General features: G+C 43.6%; 1 protein-coding gene across 2 annotated transcripts in view; it reads right to left on the bottom strand.

The window, feature by feature from the left end:
* Positions 1 to 22,949, bottom strand: part of mtss1.2.L (metastasis suppressor 1, gene 2 L homeolog) — a 55,750-nt gene extending 32,801 nt beyond the window's left edge. The window contains 2 exon segments of one of the 2 annotated variants that reach the window (NM_001093916.1): positions 1,000 to 1,061; positions 22,705 to 22,885. In NM_001093916.1, the coding sequence (NP_001087385.1) occupies positions 1,000 to 1,061; positions 22,705 to 22,776 (134 nt within the window). In that variant the 5' untranslated portion in view covers positions 22,777 to 22,885. 2 annotated transcript variants of the gene reach the window in all.
* Between the last annotated feature and the right edge of the window lie 1,215 nt (positions 22,950 to 24,164).

Genomic DNA, 24,164 nt, shown 5'->3' on the forward strand with positions numbered 1-24,164 from the left:
ATCTCTTATATTAAAGGGCATACAGGAAATCTGGACCTATAGGATCCCCCTGCTACCCTTGCCTGTGGGTCCTATTCCTGCCTAGACCAGAACTAGATATAACGGCTGTGAGTCAGGAACAGGGATCGTGTGACATGAATAGGTCTTTACTATGGGCTGCGGATCTGCTCCCCCTAATTATAAGAATAAAAAAAAAATAACAGTCCTAACTTATATGATTCCCTAGGCAGGATCAGACTGGGACCCAGCTTAAATCCATGAGGCCACTCACAAAAAACAAATCTAGACAATCTAAATGTAATTGCCTGACAATAAGGAAGGGCTGATGGGATTTATCTCAGACAATGGGGCTAGGGCATTTCAGGAGTTCCAACTCTACGGATGGCCTGATTTATCAACCGCATCCTTGCAAAGCTATTCTCAACGCCAACTGCCAGTCTGTAATTAACCAAATTGTTCTGACACCTAATTTTATTGCCCACTGAATGAAATAACAGCCCCTAATTAAAGGAAACATGGGTGGAGGCTAAGCAGCTGTTTATATGGGCCGCGCGGGCATTTCCACTAATCCGGGGAGCAGCCCAAAGCCAGTGCCATGAGGAATGGAATGACTGCACACTGCAATTATCTGATGCTGGCACTGCTACCCCTACACCTAAAATATTTATAGCCTTAAAGAATAACAGAGCATATTAGTCAGCCAATTATTTATCATACTTACAAATATGTATTTCCTTCACCCACCTGGGGTTTACAGCAGCCTTACGACAGGAGGCCACGATCAGCAAGCAAAGAGCAGAAAGGGAATTTGAAATAGCAGATAAGTAACCCTCAAAGGGGTTGTCAACTTAAAAGTACCATTTTGCTTAATGAAAAAAATACTTTCTAATATACATTGATTGTCGGTCAGGCTGTTTATATTCTCTACTCTGGAGGTTCTGACTCCCAAAACAATGACGCAGAAAGCAGCTGATTAAGAAGCACTGCAATGTTACTCACTTGAGATGGGACTGCAGCTTGGTTGCTTTGCTGACAAAGTCTTCCCAGGTCGGGTAGCTGGCCTAGGGGGCACAAGAGAAAAATAAAAGATGGTTAAGGGCACACAGGCTGGCACGGATACATTTATTACATATTATATAGAGTGTTTTCTTAGCAGCACATCTGGGAGGTGCTACGAAAGTCCATTTTTTCAGGTGCACATTTATCTAGCCATCTATCATATGCCACCCCCAAGCCCCCTTATGCCTATTGTAAATCATTAGCAATATTTTTAATTGATCAACCGTGTACTGTCTCCTCTCTCTATATAGGTCCTCTGCTACCTACAGTATTTTTTATTGGGAGTTCCTAACCACTGCACAGTTGCTAAGGCAAGATAGAGAATTGCAAAAAGTTAAATGATTCAGTACAATAAAGACCAACCGCAAACTGCAATTTTAAAGCAAGCTTCTGCTTTCAAACGGTCTCCATGCAAAAGCAGCTAATTTCAGTCTAATATTCCCCACTAAGCAAAGGGTTAATCTGTGCTTCAGGTCTATCTCTCTCCTTCCTCTCGGGCCTATAAGCAGGAGCGGCCAAGATGCATGTGCAGCTGCCTTACATTCCTGCATGTAAAAGGGGAAAAGGGAAAAAAAAAAAAAGTTTCCAGCAGTCATTTCCTCTGCTCTAATGAAGACTTAAGTTTGAGCTAAAAATGGAAACTTGGATTTATTTTCATGCCCTGAGCGCAAGAAATCCCAACGGCTCGGCCACAGCTCGCTGGAAGCTGCGGGTCAGGCCAGTCACCACATTGACGACACTTTTATTTTGTTGCTTGCGTATTTTTCACAAGAAAGGAAAGGCAAGTGCTTATTTTCATCGACCGGAGCTGGAACGTATCCCGACATGCGGAACGCCACTGATAATCAAAGGAGATATTAAGCAGGAAGTAAAGCAAAGGGGCAATAGGTCCCTAAGTGAAAGAATATTATAAAAATGCAAACAAATGTTTACAGTTTAGGCACATGGGCCTTACAGATGTAAAGAGTCCCAGGCAGAAGATATCCCAGGAGCCACCCTCTCCTCTAGTTAGGCACCTACCTAAATATTGATCCTATGGTAAACAGGCTTGTGCTCAAAGGAGAATTTCCCCTTTAACGGGCCTACTTTTCTACACAATTATAAGCAAATATAAGGGCCCTGCAGAATTGTGTTTAGCACAGTGGAATACCAATACTGGCATCTCTCTGTGAATATGAGAAACCTTAGAGGGCAGTTCCTGCTGAACTATTACAGAGGAATATCTATGCATTGAGTTTTCTAGGGAGAGAAGTGAATAAGCAGTAAGGCATCAGACCGTGTTATCTTTAGGTGATATCCCGCCATTCCACCTGCCCAAACTGCATCCAAAATGGGGAGGTATCGAGCCCACACCTTTATGTTCAGATGTGAGTTATCTTAGTGATACACCTGCATGGGCAGTTCCACCGCATTCCTCAGCCACATGCTGGAGCATCCTAGGGCTCCTCAGTCCCCAGAGACTTACAACAAGACTTCTATCCGCATCCTACTTTATTTAAATGTCTGTTTCTAATATACTCCCCACAGCTCCACTAGTCCCAGTGCTGGGATTGGGGAAGTTGTAGTTCTGCCGCAGCTGTAACTGCTTTTCAGTGTGGACACCAATCATTCATAGAGACGAGACTTCCTTCCTCAGGAAAAGCCAGGCTTATTTGCCTAACAAAAACCATTAGTGAGGCGGGCCCCCAGCGAGTATGCCAGCATCTGAAATAAAAGTCAACCAGTAGCAGCTGGCTACATTTCTCACCATTAGGGCAACCAGTCCCAGGAAGGAAGGTTAAAGGAACAGCGAAACCAAAAACTTCAAGTGTATTAAAGGAATGACAATAGAATGTACTGTCATGCTGCACTTGTAAAACTGGTGTGTTTGCTTCATAAACTCTACTATAGTTTATATAAACAAGCTGCTGTGTAGCCATGGGAGAAGCCATTCAAAGATGAAAAAGGAGAAAAGGCACAGGATACACAGCAGATAACAGATAAGCTCTGTGGTATGCAATGGGATTCTTCAGAACGTATCTGTTATCTACTGTGTATCCTGTGCTTGAATGGCTGCCCCCATGTCTACACAGCAGTTTATTTATACAAATTAAATATGAGTGCCGCAAGTTCTATTGCATAACAATTTGTGCTGGCACCCAGGTATTACCTAAGTTAACGGAGTGCACTATTGCTTGATAGATATATATATAAATCCACGGGGAGCCGGCACTCACGATAAAGCGTATAAATTTGCCTGGGTGCACGATCAAAAACCTCTCAAAACACTTGCAAAGAAGATCAGCACTTCACAGGTCTTAAAAAATAAACATCATTTATTTAGCAACAGACTAGATATATATATATATATATATATATATATATATATATATATATATATATATATATATATATATATATATATATATACACACACACACACACACTTGGGGTGTGCACACTCTGTCTCCTTCGAAGATGAGGTGCACGATCAATTTGAGTGACATAAATGACGGGAGCACACTCTTGTAAAGATGAATCAAGTTTTTTTAATTGTAACCCTCGGACAATGCTGTGTTACAAATAAAATGCTGTGTTACAAAATAAAAACACTTGATTCATCTTTACATATATACATTAGGGATGCACCCAATCCACTATTTTGGATTCGGCCGAACCCCCAAATCCTTCAGGAAAGATTGGGCCGAATACTTTACCCTTATTTGCATATGGTAATTAGGGGTGGGAAGGGGAAAACATTTTTTTATTTCCTTGTTTTGTGACAAAAAGTCACAATTTCCCTCCCCGACCCTAATTTGCATATGCAAATTAGGATTCTGTTTGGCCGAATCCTACTAAAAAGGCCGAACCCCGAACCAAATCCTGGACCAAATTAAGTAACTATCTGGCAAATTTTCAGCAATATTACGTATTTTTGGACTAAAGTGTCCCTATTGCATATCAGTAGTCTTGCACAGGTTCTACAGCAGTACGTGTCGGCCATGTGCATTAGTATAAAGAATTCACCTCCCTTCCCAGCCCCTGAGATATTAGCGCTGATGCCCAAGGTCTGTTTAGGATGAAGCGTGTTAACAGTGTTAATCCCTTTGCCGGCTATTTATGACAACGTACAATAACAGAGCGGAATGAAAAAAAGAAGGGAAAAGACTTGAAGTCGGGTGGGGCCATACTGCTTAACCACATGATTCATGCTTATCCGAGAGCAAATAGCGAAGTTCAGTCTGTAATGAGTCACAGCTCGGGGCTCATGATACATTCTGTATTTCTAACCGCACATTAAATCACACAAGTGTTGGCACCGACTTTTTGCCCCGTTGCTAAGGCAGCCTTGTCAACAAATCTCGCGCGTATGTGCGGTTAACCGGCGGTGTCAGCGCGCCGGTGATATCACTGGGATGTGAATTATTGTCTGTCTCATGTTGCAGCTGCAATGATTAAACAGGAGAAAGGTCAAACATTTTGAGGTCCGATTTGCCAATATCAATGCTGGAAGTTGTAGTTCAGATGGAGGGGCATACAGTAATATGAGTTCATGAGTAACGCAGGCCCTGCAAGTACCATACATTCAAGGGCAAGGCTGCACCTGTGTGGATTCTTTCTTCTGGTATGTAATATCCAACCAAATTCCTGGGAATTGTGCCACAGACTTCCAAATACAAATCCACACTGACAACTCTCTTTATACAAGAGCAAGATGGATATTGTGGGTTAGGGGTTACTGGTCCAGCTGCTGGCTGTATTTATATCTGCAAAAGTACGGTGTACAGAATGTTAAAGGGGAACTAACCACGATAAAGATGAGGAGCAGAAAGGCAGACCCTTATCCTACGAACATCCAGTACCAGTGAACGGTGAAGATAAAGGCTTTCAAAACTTTCCTTTAGAACTCCCCATCTTTCCATTCACAATCAGTCCCACAGCCAGTGTCTGTGGCATTTTGCATGCTCAGTGGTACTGGGATGCTATCGTTTTGTTGGCCACTCCTTCTCCCTGGTGGACTCCCCACATTACATGCTCAGTGGATAGAGGTTGCTAAATGGGAATGCCCACATGGCAATGCCAGCTGAGTAAAACCATAATACAGGCATGGGTCCTACAAAATAGAATGCTTGGGGCCTATGGTTTTCTGGATAACTCATCGTTCCCTAATTTGGATCTTCGTACTTAGAAAATTATTTAAAAATTAAATAAACCCAATAGGCTGATTTGCATCTAATAAGGACAAATTATATCTTAGTTGGGATCAAGTACAGGTATGGGATCTGTTATCTGGTAACCAGTTATCCAGAAAGTTCAGATTTACGGAACAACCGCCTCCCATAGACTCCATTTTATCCAAATTTTTAGAAATTACTTCCTTTTTCTCTGTAATAACAAAACAGTACCTTGTACTTGATCAAAACTAAGATATAATTAATCCTTAGTGAAAGCACAACGAGCCCATGGGGTTTATTTAGTGTTTACATGATCTTCTAGTAGATCCGTTATCTGGTAAGCCCCAGGACCCGAGCATTCTGGATAACAGGTCCCATACCTGTACAAGGTGCTATTTTATTAATACAAAGTAAAAGGAAATACTTCTAAAAAGTCTATGGAAGACGGCCAACCCTTAATTCAGAGCTTTCTGGATAACAGAACCAATTTCTTAAAGCCGAACACGACCCGCGACTGACAACCCGCACCCACATACTTACCCGTTTGGTCCCGCAAGTACCTTATCCGTAACCCGATTGTAAGGGCCTGAAGGCTCAAACTGGAGTAGCGGACCAAAGAGGAAGCTGAAGTTCAGCACAGTTCGCGGTACAATAGGATTAGGCAAAAGAATGGTCAAAGTCCAGGCAAATAGGTCAGTTCAGGCGGCAAGAGTTCAATAACGATAAACAGGCAATGGGTCAAGATCAGGAACAGGAATCAATATACACTAGCACACCCAGGAACACACAAAGTAGAACCTATAATTGGGCAATGTTTGCAGACCTTTAGGCTCCTTAAATAGGCCTCCATTGGCGCCAAAAGATAAACGTGATGATGTCACTGCGCTGGCGTAATTGCGCAGGCGTTCCGACGCTGGCGTCCATCTAGGCGCCGGCGTCCATTCTGACGCTGGCGAAAACGCGCTGGCGTCACAGTGCTGCGCCTGGGAAGAACCTCGTGGAAGGACTGGGCGCCGCCATCTTGGACAGCAGGGCAGCGTCGGCGTGGAGGCAGGAGGTAATTCTCCCTTACACCGATCCGCTGACCAATAAGAAACAGGAAGTGCTGTCATTGTAAACCGGAGGTGACATCATTGGAAGTAGGCATGATCAGAAAAAAAGGAGTAAAACTCGCTATTGAGAAGAACCGCGACCCCGCAAACCCGGAGAACGCGTCTATACCTGCTCCTGAAACTTCTACCAGCAACACGCAGTGTACTGTAGGTTTTCCGGGTAACCTGCGGGTACCTGACCCGCTGCAAGACTCTACCTGTAATGCCTTTCTTAGGTTCTCTGGGGAATAGAGTGAACGACCCCAGGGCATCACTGTTAAGGTTTCATGTAGGATCATAGCTAATGGTTACTAGCACATTAAGTTGTAAGCAGCCAATTACTTGTGGGTTTGGCATGACACTTGCATGATGGGAATATTTTAAAAAAGGAACCCAACAATGAGATCAGTGGCAGTTTCTCTATAAACATATGGGCAGTTTAAATACAAACTTACCAGCCATCCAGATAAACTGCAACTCCTAGAACCCCCTCTGTAATATTATATTTGTCTGGTGCCATAGACTGCACTAAAATCACCCAGAAACCCAAACAAATAATCAAAGATAACGTCTTGTGTCTGCTGTACAGTATTCACAAACAAACCCAATAAAAGCATGAGCCCTATGGGCAAATGCCATTCTGCTCTTTGATTTTGTGCACTTAAGGAATTGGAATGTGCTATGTTTCCCCGGTGCATTATTTAGAGAGTAAAGTACACCCTCTTGTAAAATATAAGGATATTCTAAGTTTCCGAGGAGTTCCACGACCATATAAAAGCACGAGGCCAAGTGTTTTTATACAGGTCATGGAACTCCGAGGTGACTTCTAATTAGGGATGCACTGAATCTATTTTGGATTCGGCCAAACCCGAAAGATTCGGCCTAATACCAAACCCTAATTTGCAAATATAATTATGCAAATTAGGGGTGGGAAGGGGAGAATTTTTTTACTTCCTTGTTATGTGACAAAAAGTCATGTGATTTCCCTCCCCACCCCTAATTTGCATATGCAAATTAGGATTCGGATTCAGTTCGGCCAGAAGGATTCGGCCGAATCTGAATCCTGCTGAAAAGGCTGAATAACGAACTGAATCCTGGATTCGGTGCACCCCTACTTCTAATATCCTCATATTTTGCAAAGGGGGTACTTTATCAGAATACACAAGTTTCAGTGAGTCACTGACAAAAATGACCACTAAACTGATTATAACCAATGACAGCACTGAGAACCATTTATAGGGATAGAAAGGATATTCATGGCTCTTATGTTTAATATTTTTATGAAAGTCCTGCTCTGGAACGTGCCAGCAGAGCTCAGAAATCTATACAGCAAGGGGAAAGGTTGCAAATGCAGATTTTACTGTGTAACCTGAACAAAGGGAAAGTGCAGGGGGGCTGGACAGTTGTACACACAGTGCAGTGCTCAGGTTACTACTTCTTGGTATGTAAAGTATGTGTTAGTACAAAGGCAACTGTTTTCCCAGCAGCACTAACATCAAGGACACACAAAATCCCACCAATTACATTGGGGGCCAATGTAATATTCAGCACTGCTGCCTGCAGAGGCCTATGTCCAGTTGGCTATAAATGTGACTCAATACTGCAGTCAGTAGTGTTGTAGGTGTGATATTCAGATAAATGTTTGGGAGCCACTCGCTCTGCTCTGGGGGTACACATATTTGTGTTTTCGGCAGAGACACACGGATACAATCCAGTGCTAGCTAATACACTGTATCCAAAACAACTGTAGTTTACTAAATATTATTCCATATTGTTTTGTCTAAGCGAAGCCTCTGCTTTCTGGCCGGCACTATCCCTTTATTGGACATCACCCACAGCCTATTTCGCGTGCCTATGAGGCGGTGAGCACACTGCGCCATTGCACCGTCTCCAGTCGTTCTGCTGGAAAAACAATTTGTTTCTTCGCTCCTGAGAAGCGCGACAGATACGGACCCAAGCCAAACTGTCTAGCAGGACTGGGGAAGCAATCAGATCTGGCAGAGCCTGGGTTGGACACAACGTTCCTGTCAACTGAGAACAATTTATTGAAAATAAGCAGCATTGGGAGCAAACAGAGGAATGTGAGGGGCTAGGGCATGGGTTCAAAGCCCTCCAGGGCAACAATATATACATCTTAAAGGGGAAGTTCAACTAACTATAGCCAATATAAGCAAGCTAAGGCCTAGGTCACATCCTTAATTGCCTAACACTAATTCCCAATGAAGACTATTATCCCACTGCTACTATAGGCCCCATCCCTCTCTACTATACCTGCTATCCCACAGTCCCTTTCCAGAGACTATTATCTCACTGTTACTATAGGCACGATCTCTCCCTACTATACCTGCTATCCTACAGTCACAGTCCCTTCCCAGAGACTATTATCCCACTGTTACTATAGACACCATCTCTCCCTACTATACCTGCTATCCCACAGTCCCTTCCCAGAGACTATTATCCCACTGTTACTATAGGCACCATCTCTCCCTACTATACCTGCTATCCTACAGTCACAGTCCCTTCCCAGAGACTATTATCCCACTGTTACTATAGGCACCATCTCTCCCTACTATACCTGCTATCCCACAGCCACAGTCCCTTCCCAGAGACTATTATCCCACTGTTACTATAGGCACCATCTCTCCCTACTATACCTGCTATCCAACAGCCACAGTCCCTTCCCAGAGACTATTATCCCACTGTTACTATAGGCCCCATCTCTCCCTACTATACCTGCTATCCCACAGCCACAATCCCTTCCCAGAGACTATTATCCCACTGTTACTATAGGCACCATCTCTCCCTACTATACCTGCTATCCAACAGCCACAGTCCCTTCCCAGAGACTATTATCCCACTGTTACTATAGGCCCCATCTCTCCCTACTATACCTGCTATCCCACAGCCACAGTCCCTTCCCAGAGACTATTATCCCACTGTTACTATAGGCCCCATCTCTCCCTACTATACCTGCTATCCCACAGCCACAGTCCCTTCCCAGAGACTATTATCCCACTGTTACTATAGGTACCATCTCTCCCAACTATACCTGCTATCCCACAGCCACTCTGTGGAAATTGCATCTGGAAACCAAAAGTTGCACCCTTCTGTTTTAATATGTTCAGCTCTGCTTCTAAATGACTCTCCCAGACTCTCCTCTTATGGATATAATGGTGTAACAGTATGTCTAGAAAGAGCTAGGCATGTTTACTACATCACTATGTTTCCTATGGTATCAGCCCAGCAGTTAGTGACCCAATGTGGCTTACAGCAGGGAATGTTAATTGTTTTCTAATCCCAATATTTCCTGTCCCTACATCCTTCCAGCTAGCAGAACTTCCCATCGGAGCCTCTAGACCCACTGATGCACTTGAGTGCGCTGACCCGTGTAATGATTCACAGGAGGGACCTCCAAGCGAAGTAGTCCCAAGGGGGACACTTCCCAATGACCCCAGCCAGTAGCTAGGAAAATGATTTCTGCTACGGTTAAATCAGGAAGAATGCATGAAAAAGGTTAAATGTGATCCTATGCATATGGGCAGCATTGGTCGGACTGTCACTCTGAAAGGGAACAAATTCTATTTGGAGAAGAGCAGCTAGCAAATTGTTTAATCAGCAGCTCCTATATTCCACTTCTTTTGCTATTATACAGTACAGGGGCAGAGGTTACTGCATGCACAGAACATTCTTTCATCAGACAGATTTTAATTTATAAACTCGGGTGGGGGCTGCCATATTGTTTCCCTTAGGTCATGGCAGTATATGGATACCGCTTTTGCGCACAGAATATCTTGGAATACTTTTATTTTGCACTTTTGCACAAGGAAGATTTCTCCTTTCACATACACTGATTAAGAGGATCAATGTTGCCCCCCTTTCAAGCTAGATATCCCAGTGCCTTTAGCCAGAGAGAGAGAAGCCAGGAGCAGCAGTTGGGAAGTCTCACTCTGAAGTGCAGTATTCTAGGAATTTCACTTGTGCTCTACCTCACTTCAAAGAGCCGGGGGCCTGATGGCTGTGGCAAACTCCTGACCTGCCTGTCCTAAGTCCTGTAGTACAGAGTGCAATTAAGTGGCAGCTAGCCAACTGAATTCACCTTTACACTGTCCCAACCCCAGCTCCTCTGTGGGCCCAAAGAAAGGTCAAACACCCTGTACGTGCAATGGCCCAATCCACTGATGAGCGATTGGAACGCCTTCGTCCTTTGATCTTGCTTTGTCATTCACCTGTAAATTCCTGCTCTGTACACTCGGCGAGTTAAAGGAGCGTTAATCTAGAAGATTTTATATGGCAGGGATACGATCAAGGAATTCCTATGCCAAGTACTACCCTTTCTCAGCATGCTCCAGCTGTCTGTCGGCCATATGTTCTTGAACAGATCAACCCCAAAGGATAAGCTCTCTTTGGGGGGGGGGTTCCAATGGAACAGCAGCTGGGTATGGAGGGAAGCAAAAGTGGAAATGACAGAAGTCATTTGGACCCCAAGGTGGTAGCACTGGTACTAGAATGCATGCTTAGTACATTACAGAGCTGAGTGGTACCATACTCTACGCGTTATAGACACAAATATAGTTACCAGCTTGCACACCCTGGCTCTCCAAAACGTGTATTGCCCGGTGCCCGGCTGAGAGGGCTTCGGAAACCCACAAACTTCCAGAATGAATAATTCCACCGGCACACAGGTCTTTAGTTGCAAGCAGGGATAACCCTTGCTAAATTTTTATTTGCGTGATGCAACGTTTCGGGGTGATCCCCTTTGTCACGTTGCATCACGCACCCCGAAACGTTGCATCACGCAAATAAAAATTTAGCAAGGGTTATCCCTGCTTGCAACTAAAGACCTGTGTGCCGGTGGAATTATTCGTACCATACCCTAAGCACCAGCATGTCATGCGCTCAGCACATTCTGTTCCTAAGTTCACTTTATTAGCAACATATAATATGTTCAATAAAAGGTCCGTTTTAACTGCTGTAAGACCATAAATGACCCCGGTTTCATCATGAACCTAGCTAAGGGAATTAAGGTGTCACTCAGGACTGAACAACTATCACAGACCTTATGGCATTGAGGTCTACCTTACACCCTTCTCTTCATCATGACTTTCCTTCTATTTCCAAATACTTGCAGTTTGTGTGAAAGATGTATCTGATGATTTGCATTTAAAGTGTGTTTCTTCAGAAATTTCTGCAAAGAAAATATATTCAAACATTTACTAGTTCCATCCAGCAAATTAATGCCATGCTTAGATTTCACACCAGGGCTGGTTTTAGGGTGGCATGAAATACCCCCTCTAACCTGACCGATTCTCAGTATTCTGGGGGTTTCTCTTGGTGCACTCGCCAAGGAAGCGCAGGGTTCCGGGAATAGGACATGGCTGCGCTTTCATGCGCCAGAATGAGAGAGAGAGGAAACACAAAGAACAATAAAAGGAAGATGGATCCAGAAAATAACTGTTCTGCATTGTGTAGCTCTGGGCCACTCATAGGGTCACTAACAAGGTCCATTTCCTCAGATAAGCACAATTACAATCTAACACTTGAGAGACACAAAGCGTGACTAAACTGAAAGTATGGCAGCATAGCTATTCCCCTGCACTAAGCACAGTCCAGCAGGAACAGCCCCTAACATTTGTTCATATGCAGTACAGAGAGACCCTAACTAAGTGCCAGTATGGATATTCCCCTGTATTAAGAACAAGATGCTTAATATTGAATACAGCCAATGCCCATCTGTTGCCAGGATTCGGTTCGGGATTCGGCCTTTTTCAGCAGGATTCGGATTCGGATCCTTATGTCCCGCCAAAATGGCTGAGGTGGTTTTGGCAAATTAGAATTCGGATCGGTATTCGGCCGAATCCAAAATAGTGGATTCGGTGCATCTCTAGTTGCCGCATGCGATTACATTAGTGCTGGCGTGTGAAGCACATGTTTCAGCTAAATAAACATGGCAAGGCCCCAACAACGAATAAAGACTGGACTTGGGTTTAACCGATGATTCCAACTGTTCCGCAGTCACTTTAGCAGTGTATCGCCTACACAGCAGGAAAACTTCCCCTTTACTTAAGAGAAGAATTTCATTATTTAGAGGATGCCAGAAAGATGATCTATTCTGCCAACTTTCCAACAGTCACCCCTGGGAACTCGGTCTAAGCTCTGAACACCATGTGATTGCAGGAGACAAGTCGTGTGGCAACAACTACCCCTCCAGCTGTTGCTACTGAACTATAGCTCCCAGCAACCACCTCAGCCATTCAGTAATAATATTAAAAGGAACATTATTATGCCCAAGTACATTTTCATGGGGTGAGCTTACCAGATCAACCAAACAACTGGCACATGAGGGCAACACACCTGTACTGGAGCATTGGCTCCGCTGCTCTCAGTCTGCATATTTTTTTTTTAGGCTGAGTGAAGCGGATCAGCTCCATGCCCCATATTCCATTGATTTGAATAAGATCCGCTTTTGTGCAGTTACACACAGCGGAGCAGAGGTCAGCCTGAAAATGCTTTCTCATATCTGGGCCAACCTCTATTCTGCTGCGTGTGACTGTACCCACCGGATCTTATTCAAATAAATGGAGATGTGTCACGGAGCAGATCAGCTTCTCTCAGCCTGAAAATCAAAATGCAATCTGAGAGCAGCGGAGCCAATGCTCCATCTGCCCTTGGCCTAAGAGGTAGTTCACCTTTAAAGAAACAGCAACACGAAAAAATTAAAGTGTTTTAAAGTAATGAAAATATCATGTACTGTTGCTCTGCACTTGTAAAACTGATCTGTTTGCTTCAGAAACACTACTATTGTTCATATTGAAACAAACAGCAGTTTTACCAGTGCAGGGCAACACTGCATTATATTTGTATTACTTTAAAACACTTTAATTTTTTTTATGTTACTGTTCCTTAAAATTAGTACAGTGATATCAAATTCAACATCACTCTTCATTATTTATGGTATCTGAACAAGTGGGATTTCTGTTCTGCAGTTTGGTTTCTAGAGTCCAATTTAGCCTAGCAACCAGGCAGAAGCTGGAAGATAAACAGGAAAGGGCCTGAATTGAAAGATAAGGAATAAAGAAGTAACAATGAGGCTGTGGCTGCCGGAAAGCAGGAAAGAGACAGAAAAATAGTTCAAAGACATGAAGTGAAGACCAACCCAACAGAAGGAAATAGAAAAGTCTATGAAATAAACGTATATTAAAAGGTAACTATCCCTTTAAGCAGGAATAATACTTAATCAGTTTTCTACAGGTTAAATGTGCATATCTGTAAACCCCCCCCCCCCCCCCCAGTCATTGAAGGAGAGTTGATGTCAGAGCCAGCAAGTAATAAAGCACTTCCCTGATACAAAGGGTTGGATAACAAAAAGCCTCCCTTTCCCTTTATCTTTGAAGTAGGCGTTGGGACTGTGATTACCGAGCAGGCCGAGGGAAGGCCACAGGCTGGAGCAGGTTTGTCAGGATGGAGGAAAATACAAACACAGCTTGCGGAATCTGACTGCACTGCCCACAATAGCGCAAACAATGGGCAGGAACAATCACCAGCTCAGGATACAATCAGCAGGGCGTTAACACTTTTAAAGGGTCCCCATCAGTACAGTAAGGACGTTCTTTATTTATTTATGGTTGGAAGGCCTTGGGGTGATTCACTGAGAGGCAAGTAGCACTGGGGCACACTGAAATGTGTGCTTCCAACAGAAAAAGGCAAAGCAAAACTACAGCCATGTGTATTAAAAACACAGAAAATAAAAAGGACAAATGTAGAAAAAGAAATAAGGGTACTGTATATAAACAAGCACATTGATGGGCTGCAACATGGCCCATATATAGAATTTAAGCAGAGCTGACAGACACAGCCATTGTGTTGTTTTCGGCACAAACATGCTCGGCTGAAATGCTCGACTTTGCATTTTCACGTTTTTCAGCAGCCCCCGTGCGGCACTAGCCTAAATGTCTTCATAGACGCAAAGATTTTTCTTTGGTGAACAACCGATTTTAGTGCAATCCAACCAATCCGTCAAATTATCGTGAAGTTAGTGGGAATCGAACTATCGTACATTTTAGGATTTTTCGTCCGACATCTGTCAGAAAATTGATCGGCCAGGTTAAAAAATTCTCATTGGTCCCAGTGAAATCGATCTATGTTTGCAGGGCCAAGCAGGCAGCAATCCTCAGTTTTCCTGGCTTCAACTAGACAATATCGCTCTAAATGGTCTTTTTTAGTTGATGGACAAATCGTAGATTTTAACGATCATTTCAAGATAATCTTGGTCTCACAATAACAAAAAGATCTTTTAAAAATCTTTACATCTATGGCCCGCTTAAGAGGAGCAAATGGTGGCCATGCCTTGTTGGAGACCACCGCTCATGCTATAGGGCAGCCCCACTCCAGCAAACAGTTGGTATGAGTAGAACTATAATTAATATTGTGTTATCTGTGTTAAAACCTGTTCCATCCAAACCATCATATGGTTGCAGCCACCAATCAGCCACCTTGTATTTAACAAGTTATGCAGCAACACGGCAAAGGCTGTGTTCCCGCAACCTAGCTTTTATTATCCCACCACCACCACCAAACCAGTTCAAGCTTGCTGCCAATTGGCTGCTATGAATTGCTGAGCATGCTTTGCCCCCATTACTAGACCATGTGCCAAGTTGCTTCTCCCTGATCCAGACTCACACCCCTCAGCGCGCCAGCGTGAGAGGACAAGGTGTTCCAAAACCCTTACATGAATGCAAGTGTGAACATGTGCCCTCGATATTAACCTAAAAACTCACTGTTCCCACAGAAACCCTGTTTTTAAGCAATATTTATCTTTAAACACAGCCTTAATTGTTCTGTTACATAATGTGCCCTTCTGCACACAACACTGCACTACAGACTTAAATTGCTCTTGCTATTAGACAGTGCCTCTCTGTACAGAATATGAGCAAACATGGGGGGGCTGTTGCTGCAGAACCGGAATTAGTAGGGAGATTACCTATACTGGTGCTGGTTAATAGTGATATTACAAGTGACAAAGCTACAAACAAGGCTTCATCCCAGACTTGGATCATTGTAATGAGCTGAAAAATCCCTACTTAGTACTGGTGGACACAGAGAGGCACATGGGTGCCCTGATGCCAAATGAAGCAGCTCTGTTACCTGAAGAGACACCCATTGAAGTGCTGCCATATCTTAAAAACCACTTGAGTGCGGAAGAGCCCCTCTGAGTGGTTTATCTCACACAGATAGCACAAGGACATAAATGCAAGGTCAGCCATAGGTCATTTGCTGTGTGAGGGCTGTACTTTGGGAACCACACTACATAAATCAGTTATGGAGAACCTGCAGTTCCAAGTTGATTTAATCACACATGTGGTGCTGGCTGCAATCCTGGGATTTGAACAGGCCTTCAAAAAGGACAAACTGGGTATTACTTTGTCTAGAGGCTATAGTTACAGCTCCCTATATTCTCCATATTTGCTGCAGTTGCTCAGCCTTCTGCACTGCTTATTCTGACTACTGAAACAGAAAAAAAAAAACCAATAGGCGGTACGTTTAGCCAAAAATAAAGTTTAAATAAAGGTAAGGCACCACACTTTCTAGATTAAATAATCTATATATGTATGGTAATAGTCCAAGGGAATCCCACAGTCCAAGTCCAAAGTCCAAGGGTGTGGAATCACATTGTAGAATATATAGGGTATAAAGTACCCCCTTTTGTAAAATATAAGGATATTATAAGTTACCGAGGAGTTTCATGACCATATAAAAACACGAGGCCGAAGGCCGAGTGTTTTTATACAGGGCATGAAACTCCGAGGTTACTTCTAATATCCTCATATTTTGCAACAGGGGGGTACTTTATTTATTATAATACACAAGTTTTAGTGAGTCATGTGACAGAAATGACATCACTAATCACCGTTTATAAGGATATAATTTACAAGATATTCATGGCTTTTGTGTATTATAGACGTATAGTGGATTTTTCAGAGAAGAGTAAAAAAAAAAAAAAAAAAAAGTATAAAGTCATTTATTAGGACAAAAAAATATCGAACGCGTTTCTTGCCTGTTGGGGCACTTACTCAAAGGCTAATGGACACACCCCCATGAAACGCGTTTTGCCCTTTTTTTGTCCTAATAAATGATTTTATACTTTTAATATACTTTTGGGTTTTTTTCTTTCTTATCTGGGAAAACCCGACTATAAATCTATATTCTACTAAAACACCATAGCAGATTTAAACAGACCTGTAAAGAAGCCTGTAAGGCACTGTGGCAGTTGAAATCTTGGCTGATGGAGAGCTGCTACACTGTCCAAGAGTCAGAACCAGCTGAATTAGTAACCCCACCATTGCACAATTGCAGGCGTGCCGCAGGAAAATCAGCTTCTTGAGAAGCGTTTAGTGGAGCAGAACACGGACGATTAAGATATGCAAAGTGGGGCACTCAGCCCTGTCTCTGCCAGTAACACTTGCAGACAGAACCATATCAGGAGTTTATTTAGTTGTCTTCTTGGAAACTTATTAACAGGCCTTATAGATGAAAGCATGGGTGGCACAGAGCCACCTACCTCATAAACCCCCACCCTGCGCCTATCAGTCCATAAATCACTCTTATCTGCCTGCAATAGCAATCCTGCTTTTTTCCAGTTCTGTGAAAGTTTCTGCCCTCTGTCTAACAAGGCAAGGACAAGAAGCAGGGACAGAACACAGACAGGCTTGTGGAACGGCCAGAGGGTCTCCGTTGGCCTGACTGCAGCTATAGGGAGACCCCAGCTCTAAGTAATCTCCTGCAAATGAACACAAATGCATGCACTTGAATCAGCAGTTGCCAGAACAAGGCTGACTACACTTACTGCATTGTGGTGCACTGTATTCTTAAAGGGGATCGATCTCGAAAATCAAAATTTAATATAAGCTTCATCTCGCTGAAATAAGAAACTTTCTATATATAATCCATTAAAAATTCTGTACCATTAATGAAATAATCAAGTTACTCTTCACTGTCCCCCTCTGAGCAACCTGTATCTTTTCATTCTGTCTTCATGCAGTATGTGGAGTCAGTTTTTGATTGACAGTTAGGTCTTATACATCCTTTGGGGGGTTGCGCCCTTAACCCAGGTGCTCACTCTTTAAAAATAACCGGCTCTGATGGAAATCCTGTTTCTCTGTGTGCAGGGTGTTTGCCAGAGTCTGTTATTTTGTTGCCTTTTGTTTGTGCTGGATTTGGTTATTTGAGTTATTCTGCTAAGAAAGGGAGCCCCCCCCAAAAGACATATTCGACCTACCTGTCAATCAAAATCTGATTTAGACTTCAGCATGAAGAGTGACAGGTTGTGGAGAGTGAGATACGGAAGAGTAACTTAATTATTTCTTAAATGGTACCGAATTTTTAATTGATAGTATTTAGAAAGTTTCTTATTTCAATGAGTTGAAGCTTACATTAAATTTTAACGATAGATCCCCTTTAAAGAGATGGAGTCCAATAAGCCAAAGCCTGCACACGAACCAGATTTTACTTGTGCTACAGAGCCAAAGGTGGCTGCTGCACTCGCTTACCCCTTGCTGGTCACTTCTAGTGTCTAGAGGTGACAGGCTCTCAGAAGGGCAAGAGAGGAGGATTTTTAAGAGTGCAATGTCCTAGTGAACAAATAGGAGGAACCCAAATACACTTCAAGAGAAGCAGAGTTTGCAGCTTTTAAAGGTGTGTATGGCCACCTTTATTCTTGAGCTGGCATTACCAATATCAATACATAAATATTACCGAATATTTGTAGGGGAATGGATGGCGGGTAATGCCGACGGATATGTGCTATGGATAATGGTCGGTTCAGAGATCTGCAAAATTGAATACACAGTGACCATACTGTCTATCTGGCCTATGGGACAGTCCGTTAGAGCACACTTGTCTGGTCTTTATCTTACCAACCTTACATTGGCCAAACTCCTATACCCAATTTGGTCTATAGTGTGGTCAAATCGCGCCAATGACCAGATCATAATGGGGGCTGACAATAAGAAGATGCTGGTCCTTGTACAATGGGATTTTCGAACTGTTGGGACAACCCCATATAAAAGACAATAAGCTGTCAACTTGGTCAGGAAAGGCCAAGTCGGCAGCTTATATCAGCCCCTGTATGGCACACATAGCAATTCCAAGTATTTGGTCCCGACAATTTAAAGGGAATCAGAAGTGCTTATTTTAGAGGCAGCTGGGGTCGTCGACCCAAAGGACCAGTGGCATTTAGAAAAGAGTAAATGCCCATGGAGCGATTCCCAGCATTTTGCTGTATGTGCGGCAAATGTTGTAAAAATCACATCATGTGCCACTGATCTTTCAAAGATTGTCGTACACAAGGGCAAATTTACTAGCAATGGGAAAATAATTATTCCCCCTTTATTTACTCATTTCCAGGAAGGGGATTCCTTTCAATAGCAATTAAATATTATTTACAACACTTCCAAGTGGAAAAAAATTAAAATGAGTCCGTCATACAGACTCCCATTCTAAGAAATGTTAAAGGAGTCACTATGATCACTGCGGTCTCATCTTGGACAGGATGACTGTATTAAACACAGCAGTTACTAACAAGTGGGCTATTATGAGATCAAAACTAGAACGCATCAATCAGCCCACTGATGGGCACATTCTGTGTGATGGCTGGAAACCAAATTAATGCATTACAATCTGGGGGACTTTATAAAAGCAGTCTTTGAGCACTGGTAGAGAGCGGGCTTCTAGAGCAAGTCCGATATCATCTAGTGGGCAGCAGATTGCCTATCCCAACCCTATGCTGTAAGCTCTTTAGAGCAGGACAGCCTAGTTTTTATCTCATAGCTTGGACTGGGTTATCCTGATTTAGCCCAGCATGTTGGTGGTCAAACTGGTTGAAGAAGAGTGGATCTAAAAGAAGAGTGAATCTTAATGCCTAGCTTTAATTTGCTATAAATATGCCCATATAAAAAACAATGCCCTCCCTAAAACATTTCAACGTGGCCATGCTATGATCAGCCAGCCTGGGCACAATCTGTAAGGAGTTTGTATAGTCTCCCTCCAGGGCCTCATGTTTTCACCTACACTCCAAACAAATAACAGCAGGTTAAAACTGCACCTAGTTTGCGTGAATGTGACAGGAACCTTAGATTGTAAACTCAACTGTGACAGGGACTGTTTCAAAATATGTTTAATTTCTGTAACTGAAAATGAAATTACGAATGTCCGCGGGAGCTCAGTAATCAATGTGAAGGGTCGATGGCTCTCATGAGCAAGTCAAAAGGACACCAAGGATCATGTTTTCCCAGAGTTCCCAGAGAGCAACCTCCATTATTTGACCTTGATGCCATGCCAGAGTTACGCTTGTTTTCTGCTGAAAACCATAACACTGTGCGGGACACTCCAACAACAAATGCTTAGGCTGTGCCAACTGGTCTCTCGTCTTATGATCTCGATCCTGTGATTAATGTCACCCGCAACTGCCTCCTCAACTTGAGTTCAGTCTCTGTTCTGTAAATGGTTTAAATGGAGGCTGAGAATAGAATCTTCCCATCTAAACGCTCTTTTGTGATTGCCACTACAGTTACAATGAAAAACCATGAACTTTAGGGACTAGGTTACCAAAAGGGAAGCCTTGGATTTGCTTTTCGAGACGTACTTAAGATCATCATTGAATTGCAACCTTTGGAGGGTTGTGGCCAGCATGTCCTTCAGCCGACAAAAAAAAACAAAACATCACGTCCTTAGTCCAGAGGGTTGGGCAGGACAACAGGACTTGTTTTGAGAAGCTGAGAAATACACATTTTTAGTAGGTTACAAAAATAAGGTGAAAAAAAATATGTTTCCAGTTCCAGGCACTTATTTCTGCTTGCATGGAGATACTTAGTCCTTAGTAGTCATGCGACTCCAGATACTTCATTCCTGACAAGACACTGCTTATCGTCATCACATGTCCTCAATGGGATCAACACAGCAAGTTGCCCTTGGTCATCCACCAACCTAGCCACCACATTACACAGCTTGTGAGTTTCAGCACAATCAAGTCCTCCTAAAGCTGGCCGTAAATGTAAATATTTTTAAAAGATCTTTTCGTTCTCGTTATTTCGTGAGACCACGATTATCTCGAAACGATAGTTTAAATGTACGATTTGTCCATCAACTAAAAAGACAATTTCAAGTGATATTGCCAGGAAAACTGAGGTAGCTGCCTGCTTGGCCCTGCAAACATAGATAGATTGCACTGGGACCAATAACATTTTTTTAACCTGGCCGATCAATTTTCTGACAGATGTCGGATGAATGAAATTTTTAGAAGACTAATGGTGGGATTAGATTAAAAGTCCTCTATACAAGAAAGGCTCATAGTTTCCATTGTTTCCATCTAAACCACAGTAACAGGGGGAACCTAAGTAGCAAGAACATGACAAAAATATTAACCATTTAGCAGCAGCAAATGTATTTGTTTTGTGCTACTTACTATACCAAAGTCCACTACAACAATTCTGCAAGATTGGATACTATGTTGGCAGCACTCCTTAACACAGAATTTATTCTGCCCATGGCCTATCAATCTCCATAAGAATTTGGACACAACCGTCTCACGGACTTATCTCTATAACTAAATCCCATCTCATGTGCTAGATTGCACTTACCCGCAGCAACCAATCGCAAACTAGATTTCATCAGCCTACTGACAAGTAATAAACTGAAACCAAAGCTCCAATTGGTTGGTATGAATAATTGCACCAACCCATAGAAGTACAAATGGCGTGTAGTGAATACAATTAAATGGAGCAAAGAGATATTCTTAGAACTAGTCAATCTAAAACTCTGCAGCCAATTATAAACTACAACTCACATCACCTCCTGACAGCTGTATGCCCACAGGTTGTAGAAAATTCCAGCTTATGGCTGAAGTAAAGCATCAGAAAGAGAAGGAATTTCAATATGACCTGTTAGGAGCAAGGAATGTGAAACACATAAAAAAGGAAAAAACAGATGGGCAACCACACTGCCCTCCCAAACTGAGATTGGAATGTCTGTCAGCCTGGTAACCAACAATCAGCAGCAAATACCAATAAAAACCAATCCAGCACCCACAGTACCATTAGGCGTAACAGTGCAATGAGTTTTTATTCTATTAGGTCCTGCCAATCAGTGCCATCAGGTTCCCAGTGTGAGCAGACTGCACAGTCTGATCAGACAACAACTTTACTGCTTGGATATAGTAAAGTCAGCCAGTGCATCCCCAGTAAGAGGTAACCTGGTCACAGTGTGCAGGTTTAGCCTTCAAAGTGGAGGGGAACACAAGGCTCTATGCAGTTTTACATGGGGGGGGGGGGTTCAGTGAAGTCTGAGCCAGATACATATTCTGTAACTGTGAGAGGACAGACAGGCTGTAATAGGGCAAAAAGAAACACTTCAAGTAGAAGAGCTAAGAACAGATAGAACTGGTCTGCAGCCAGGGGCAAAAAGAATCTAAAATGACTGCAGCTGGGATACATTGTATCTAAAAGGACTACAGCCAGGGCGTTTAGCGCATGTAAGGATTAGCAGATAGAGCCTGTAAGGACCACAGCCGGGGCACGCAGAGCCTGTAAGGACCACAGCCGAGGCACGCAGAGCCTGTAAGGACCACAGCCGGGGCACGCAGAGCCTGTAAGGACCACAGCCGGGGCACGCAGAGCCTGTAAGAACCATAGCCGGGGCACGCAGAGCCTGTAAGGACCACAGCCGGGGCACGCAGAGCCTGTAATGACCACAGCTGAGGCACGCAGAGCCTGTAAGGACCACAGCTGGGGGACGCAGAGTCTGTAAGGACTACACCTGGGGGACGCAGAGTCTGTAAGGACTACACCTGGGGGACGCAGAGTCTGTAAGGACTACACCTGGGGTACGCAGAGCCTGTAAGGACTACACCTGGGGTACGCAGAGCCTGTAAGGACTACACCTGGGGTACGCAGAGCCTGTAAGGACTACACCTGGGGTACGCAGAGCCTGTAAGGACTACACCTGGGGTACGCAGAGCCTGTAAGGACTACACCTGGGGTAAGCAGAGCCTGTAAGGACTACACCTGGGGTAAGCAGAGCCTGTAAGGACTACACCTGGGGTACGCAGAGCCTGTAAGGACTACACCTGGGGTACGCAGAGCCTGTAAGGACTACACCTGGGGTATGCAGAGTCTATAGAGACTACACCTGGGGTATGCAGAGTCTATAGAGACTACAGAGGGGCACACAGTGTGTAAATAATGAGTAGCTAAGGCACAGTAAGTCTATAGAGACTACAGCCGGGGTACATAGAGCCTACAAGGACTAGTCTATAACTGGTGAAACAGAGACCATACAAACTAGATATGGCGGCAGATATTTGTTATCCCTGCCCGGGTGCCACAGGTTCCCCAGCCCCGGGTCCCACTCACCTTCATATCGTTAACGATAGTCTGGAAAAGCCCCCCTAGGGCGCTACACTCCCGCTCCATGTTCGTATCCATCCCTATTCCTTCCACGAACTCAAGCACCGTCTATCTCCCGGCCTAGGGCGCTCCGGCCCGAAACCCAATAACAAAAGCAGCGATTCCCAGCAGGAGCAGCGACTCAGCTCGTGCTAACTCTCATGCCGCTGCAAGGCACTGGAACGGGAGGAGTACAAGCTGTGGAATCAGAATACGTAACTTACGCAATAACAGAGGGCCCCCTGCCGGCCACACACGCTGCCAACGCAAACCAGTCGTAGCGCTGCGTACTGCCACGCCCAAGTCACGCCCTAAGGTAAAAAGCCCCTCCCGCCCTCTGTTACTTCCGCCCCACATCTCACTACCAAAAGCGCGCCTTTACCTACGCCTTGAGCCAACATTACCACGCCCTCTCCTCTTGCGGTTTGCTCTGCCCTTACTAACGTATAGGACAAAATCCACGATAGGCGGGGCTACAGTGAGGAGACGTGATTTGTTACCAAAGCCCTTAGCGACTGGAACACTAGCTACCCATACAGCTTTCACCCGCCTTTCCTCAGGATTGCTTGTGTTTTTTTGTTGTTTAACTACAATGCCTAGCAACGAGGTGCTGGGAGTTGTAGTACAATAAACTTTCAATTATCGCAGGTTGGATATGAACTGCTCTAATGTAACTGATCTTTGGCTTTAATTGAGCACTGTTATACGTTCATTATTATTATTATATTGATCATATACTTGTACAGTCTGTGGGTACAGCAAATACACTTCTATATGGCACTTCAAATTCCCTGCAGCCTTGTGCCTTTATATGGTCACAGAACCCCTCAGTGACTTCTAATATCCTTATAATTTACAGTAGGCGGTACATTATCCCTTATACTACATGAGTGATTCTCAGGGGCCCATTTACTTAGCTCGAGTGAAGGAATAGAATAAAAAATACTTCGAATTTGTGGCTACTTCGACCATCGAATTGGCTAATTCGACCTTCAACTTCGAATTGAACGATTCAAACTAAAAATTGTCCGACTATTCGACCATTTGATAGTTGAAGTACTGTCTCTTTAAAAAAAAACTTCGACCACCTACTTCGCCACCTAAAACCTACCGAGCATCAATGTAAGCCTATGGGGAAGGTCCCCATAGGCTTTCGTAGCTGTTTTTGATTGAAGGAAAATCGTTCGATCGATGGAATAAAATCCTTCGATCGCACTAAATGCGGTAAATCCGATTTTACTTCGACGGTCGAATATCGAGGGTTAATTAATAGTAAATGTGCCCCTCAGAGTTCCCTGTATAACTCAGCCTGCAGCCTTGTGCCTTTATATGGTCCCAGAACTCCCCAATGACTTCCAATATCCTTATAATTTACAGTAGGGGGTACATTATCCTTATAATACATGAGTGATACTCAGAGTTCCCTG

The sequence above is a fragment of the Xenopus laevis genome, chromosome 9_10L (assembly GCF_017654675.1).
Source record: "Xenopus laevis strain J_2021 chromosome 9_10L, Xenopus_laevis_v10.1, whole genome shotgun sequence".
Classification (NCBI taxonomy): Eukaryota; Metazoa; Chordata; class Amphibia; order Anura; family Pipidae; genus Xenopus; species Xenopus laevis.